Here is a 6000-nt window from a genome sequence, read left to right as displayed (position 1 = left end):
ATCTTACTGATTGCAGGTAGTAAGCTTATTGGCCTGTAATTTTGCGGGAATGTGCTGTCTTTTCCGGGCTTTGGTAACATTATGACATGGGCCTCTTTCCATCTGTTCGGGAATTTCTTGAATCTTAGCATTGCATTAATGATGTTAGTTAAGTATACTATAGCTCTCGCTGGTAGGTATTTTAGTGCCCTATTAGTGATTTGGTCAGGTCCGGGTGCTTTTTTCGGCGAGCTGTTTTTGATCAGTTCGTTTATCTCCTCTGGTGTTGTATGAGGGATAATTTCGTTTGGATTATCAGGTCTTTCTCTTTGTCTCTCGACTTCTTCTATGAAGTCGATGTCTTCGTCTGGGTGGTAATCATTATTTTGTTTCAATTCTCAACAATACTAAATAAATCTCAACAATACTAAATCAGATAAACGATATGCGAAAAAAATATTTATTTCCTTGGAGTGAAAAATTTACAATGTACAACTTACATTTAAAAATAAATTAGTATAGAAAAAAATAATTTTTAATAAAACTAATAATAAGTATTCTCTCCATTGGCCTGTATGCAAGCCTGTAGGCGATTTGGCATGCTGCCGATTAACTGGTCGAACTGGGCTTGCGGAATTCTCTCCCATTCTTTACGAGCAGCATCTTTAAGTTCTCGAAGTGTAATAGGGAGATTGTTTCGCTTCTTGATGCGTGTTTTGAGAATGTCTCAAGCATGTTCAATAATGTTCATGTCGGGGGAATTCGAGGGCCACTGTAATGTAGATATTCCTTCTTCTTCAAGAAAATGTTGTACTGCTGATGTTCGATGAGGAGGTGCGTTGTCATGCATAAACACAAATTCATCACCTACTGCCCCTCGGAATAGACTTACGACAGGATTTAAAACTTCCTTTATGTATACAGCACGAGTGACTCTTTTCTTCAGAACCAGCAGTGACGTCCGTGTACCACTTATAATACCACCCCAAACCATAATACTGCCACCTTCAAATGGGACACGCGGTTTAGCTGTTTCTAGTGGGGCTTGTCATCCTGGGGCCCTCCAAACCAGTATTCTTCGCGAATCAGATACCAAGTCAATTTTTGACTCATCGGTGAACAGCACGTTATTCCAGTTATGATCATGATGCACCATTTATCTAGTCCATTGCAACCTTACTATTTTGTGTTGGTAGGTTAGTTTAGCAATACGTAGCGCTCTTCTACGATACAAATTTACCGCATTTAGTCTGCGTGTTATTGTTTGCCGTGAAATATTCAGTCCTTGAAGCCTAGAAATTTCTCTCGATATACCACTACCTCTTCTGGGACGATCCTTGACGTCATTTGTATCTTGGATATTTTTTTTTAATTCTCGATACAGCACTCTGAGTAACATCAGCAATATTCGCGATATAACTTTGACTAAAGTCCTGTTGTAACAAAGCAACTACTCTGGATCTGTCAAAATGAGATATCACGTTTTTAGGCATTTTTAAACGGCTAAATTCAAATTTAAACAAAGACTGAAATAATGTGTAAATACGCTAATCAGTTGAATGTCACCAAAATCATACAAAAACGATTCAAATTTTTTATCATTTTCATTTAAAAACCCTCTAGAATGAATATCAACAACAATTTTAAAACTACCATAGGCGTAGATATATTATTTGTGCGTATTCCAAACTTTTGGACATGTAGGTATATTGGATTATATAGGATCAAAGGATTCGATAGAATTTTTGAACATATCGAAAGCTTTACCGACTATTTAACGTACACGCGCTTTAATACTCTAGTCGTTTGAGACTAAAATACCAATGAACCTCTAAAAATTTTATGAACAAGCTGAATTTTGCAAAAAACGTCAATTTTGGGACCCAAAGCAATATGCAAAAAAGTTGACCTCTTTACCCCAAGGCTTCCCTATAAAAACTCCACTCGTATGGGAGGAAAACGAAAAAAATCGATTTTTTATCGAGTCTTTACGCCGTAGAAAAAAGTATTTCAAATAAAAAATGTACCTAGCTATAATAATTTTGAGATAATTTTGAACAAAATTGCTTATTAGAAGTTTTTGTGTATAATGGACTCTCGCGCGAAATCAATTTAAAATTTGTATGTCCAAACGGAAGCTTGAGTACTTCGGACATGTCATGAGGCATACTAAGTACCGGCTGCTACAGTTAATAGTCCAAGGAAGAATCGACAGTAGGAGGGGACCGGGAAGAAGACGACACTCATGGATGCATAACCTGCGACAATGGTTCGGACTAACATCGACCGAACTGTTCAGAGGTGCCGTAAACAAAGTCAAAATAGCCTTGTTAATAGCCAACGTCCGAAACGGATAGGGCAAAGGAAGAAGAAGAATACCAATTATTTGGCATTTCATGCTATGGCATCCATAGCTTTCATAGCAATCTTCATATTTTTGTCGGTGTTTTTACTAAAGTCACTTGTGTTTCATAATTCGCTGTTTCTTATATTCCTTGTTTTATCCATTGTTTAGCTCCCTTGTGCTCACACAGTAAGATTGCGTCTTATTTTTTAAATTTATGAATGTCTTATAATAATAATATGTGGTTTTAGTATGGTACCTATCACTGTATAATGTGTTGACTTCTTTGTTTTTTCCCATTACCGAAAGATATTCCATTTTCCGAAAATGAAATGTCTTTATGTTTGAGTGTTTAGCTCGTCCGCTATTATAGCTGTACGTTTTACTTGCATAGCTTCTCGCTCGCTACTGTGTCCTCAAATAATTACCAGTACAATTAACGTCAAACGATTTGATAGGAACGTTCCTATTTAATTACAATTTCGGATTGAATTAAGCGCTAACGAACTTGTTTTAACTTGCAGAATACTATCAATTTACAAGTTTTAGTATATGTCCATATTGGAGGTATATTTTTTCAAATGTTGTAGTTTTTTATCCCAAATTTGACAAACTGTAGATTAGAGTCCTAAAGAAACTACGTATATATGATATTTTTAGACTTTAACTCCTATTTATCCAGAGTTATCTGTAACTTGGGATTTTTATTTTAAGCTTCTCTGGGACCAGGCATATTTATCATGGCAGCTTCTTATTCCGGTTGTCACCGATATTTTACTGTGACCATGTTTACAATGGCGATGGGATTTTTAGGACCATTCTATTGTGGTAAAAAAGTGAATGCTCTAGATTTAGCTCCGAATTATGCAGGGGTTCTAATGGCTTTGGTTAATGGAATTGGTGCAATTACTGGAATAATCGCGCCCTATTTAGCAGGAACCTTAACTGAAAATGTAAGTTATTGATTAATAATCTAAGATTGATGCATTTTATTATATTTTGATCTGTTTTAAATATTTCTAAATTTAAAATTTAAAATAGTTCATACAGAGTATTCACAGACATGACACAGACACAGATCTCTAAAAACCAATATATTTTGAAATTTTGGATACTATTATTATGCAAATAGATACTTGTTATTCGAATTTTGAAGATTTGCAAATTTTTCACCTATCTGACGAATCAAAATTTAAAAATTACGCCATAGAATTTCCAAGATATCTATTAGAAAAGTTAATTAAAAATTATCCATCATTCTTTAATAAAATAAAATTAGAAAATGAATTAAAAGTTTTATATGCTGATCCAAATATTTTTGGAAGGTGGGATAAGGTACAAGATATGTATAATTTTATATATTGCAATCCATCACAACAAACTCTTATCGAAATCAATAAATTATTGTCATTAATTCTCTCATTACCATCAACTTCTGCCTCAAATGAACGGGATTTCTCGTGCCTCAAGAGAATCAAAACGTATTGTCGAAACACCATGAAACAAGAGAGACTGTCAAGCTTGGCTCAAATGTCAATAGAAAAAAACTTTCAAATCTCTCCAAAACTCTAATAAATTCTACGATGACGTTATAACATATTTCGCTACTTCCAAACAAAGTAGACTAGAGTTAATTTATAAACATGTTTAGATTCTAAATTTATAGGAAAAAAATAAAAAATCTACTGTGATGATTGAAGCCCGACCCTTCTCTAAAGCCACGAGCCGCAACTGATGGAGATAATAGAAATAGGTTCTTACAAGGAGATTCTGATTATAAAGTAAAGCTATTTTTAAGAAGTCCACTAAACAATCCAATTTCTATAACAAATTTTATATTAGAACCAGATATGCAACATAACTTTTTATATATGGAAGAGAAGGTTTAGGTATAGTTTGTTTCACGAAAAATGGTTGTGCTTTATGGTTACCTGAGTTGATCCTATTTAGAGAAGTGACGATATAACAGGAACTGTTATTAATAACTGGTTACTGACAAATAACAGTGACTAATAGTTATCCAATAAATAAGTTACCAGTTATTCAGTTATTTTTTATATCAAGTCAGTTACTTGAGTAAACGATTATTCTGCTGTTAATAGTGTTGCAACATACCGAGCTAAGTCCGGTATTACTCGCTTCTTATGTCTAATTTCCGCATTTTAACTGCCTGAATAACCGTCTACCAGTGAATAACCGTCTACCAGAGAATAACAGTCAATATTTTAACCATGGACGTATATTTAACGCTAATGTACGTTACTGGAGTAACTACTAAGTAAGTTACTGGAAAGATTAGCGTTAGCATTAAAAAAATAGCCAGTTATTCTGATAGACGGTTATTCTGGTACACGGTTATTTAGACAGTTAAAATGCGGAAATCACGTATTACGTTTTAGAAGCGAGAGTAAGAAATATCCGAGATGTAGATACCTATTTACACAGTAATTATTTAGTGACCACTTATTTATCTTTTTGGGAGTAATGTATGTACCTAACCTAAATACTGTTTATTTAATTCTTCACTTTTTAACATTATTGAAATTTGAATGTTTAGACATAAATAAAAAACATTAAAATTTTTTTTCGTTATCAATTGCTTTAATATCTGACATAGTAACAATTTTATTTACAAATTTGGTTAAGTACCTGATTTACAAAAGATACATTGCAAAAGGTAGAATTCTAAACAATTTCCGTATTCCGAATGTAATTCAAGGAAGGATTTTATTATCATTTTCTTATTTCGAAAATGATAATAATGGCAAATGATGACAAAATTAATGTCAACAAACAATGCAAATTCATTATATTGTTATATGATGTCAATAATAGAAATAGGGAGAATAACAGGCAATGGATGAATGAATTAGTAATTTTTGTTTGTACCACTCTATAAATATTTAAAATAAAATAACACGTAAACACGTGTTCAAGGGTTCAATTTTAGTTATTTCTAAAATTTTATAAATATTTTTACCTAGAGGTATAAAAATAGACAAATTTTGTATTATGGCCCTTATTCAAGGGCAAACTCTAAGCCGGTTATATCAATATTGGGACTTCCAAGAAGAACTTGGTCAGATTTTGACTTGAATAACTTAAATAACTGATAACTGTTTAAAATAACAGTTATCCGAAAATAACTTCCACGGTTATAACGGTTATTTAAAAATAACCTCTAAGCACATCACTAGGAATCCTATTGTGTATACAAGAGTCTCTCAATAAACTACCGAAGTACACAGGGTCGCACTGTAGAAAGTTTGTTATTTAATATAACATTGGTAGCTGTGTAATACACGATTATAAAAATTTATTAAATTATTTCATATGGTATTTTCAGGTTGTTCAAGTGATTATACTTGATAATTGAACAATTTTTAACATGAAGAAAGTAGTTTCTTTGTTCTACGTAAATAATTGTAGTATATGGATCTAAATTCAGAAAGGTACTTTCATTCACACTTTTTACAGGCTTAGGACTGTCAGCAAAAAACTGGCGTGTTTAAAAGTGTTTGCTCTTCCTAATCGGATATCGTTAAAAATGTACAGTAATAATAGTTCTATTTACAGCATATACATACAAACGAATACATAATGTACAAAAAAATAGATGAATTGAAAAAAAAATATAGAAAATAATAAACAAGTTAATATTTACAAAAAAAAATTGG

At 32.6% G+C, this 6000-nt stretch overlaps 1 protein-coding gene across 4 annotated transcripts in view; it reads left to right on the top strand.

Annotated features, from left to right (window-relative positions):
* LOC140440010 (putative inorganic phosphate cotransporter) overlaps nt 1-6000 on the top strand; it is a 32886-nt gene that overhangs the window by 24495 nt on the left and 2391 nt on the right. For all 4 annotated transcript variants that reach the window (XM_072530239.1, XM_072530240.1, XM_072530242.1 and 1 more), the window contains exon 7: nt 3038-3276. In XM_072530239.1, coding sequence (XP_072386340.1) covers nt 3038-3276 — 239 coding nt within the window. The remainder of the gene's footprint in view (nt 1-3037; nt 3277-6000) is intronic.

This window comes from Diabrotica undecimpunctata, chromosome 4 (genome assembly GCF_040954645.1).
Source record: "Diabrotica undecimpunctata isolate CICGRU chromosome 4, icDiaUnde3, whole genome shotgun sequence".
In the NCBI taxonomy this organism is placed as follows: domain Eukaryota; kingdom Metazoa; phylum Arthropoda; class Insecta; order Coleoptera; family Chrysomelidae; genus Diabrotica; species Diabrotica undecimpunctata.
The sequence above is the reverse complement of the archived record's forward strand: the minus strand, read 5'-3'. Positions and strand labels throughout refer to the sequence as shown.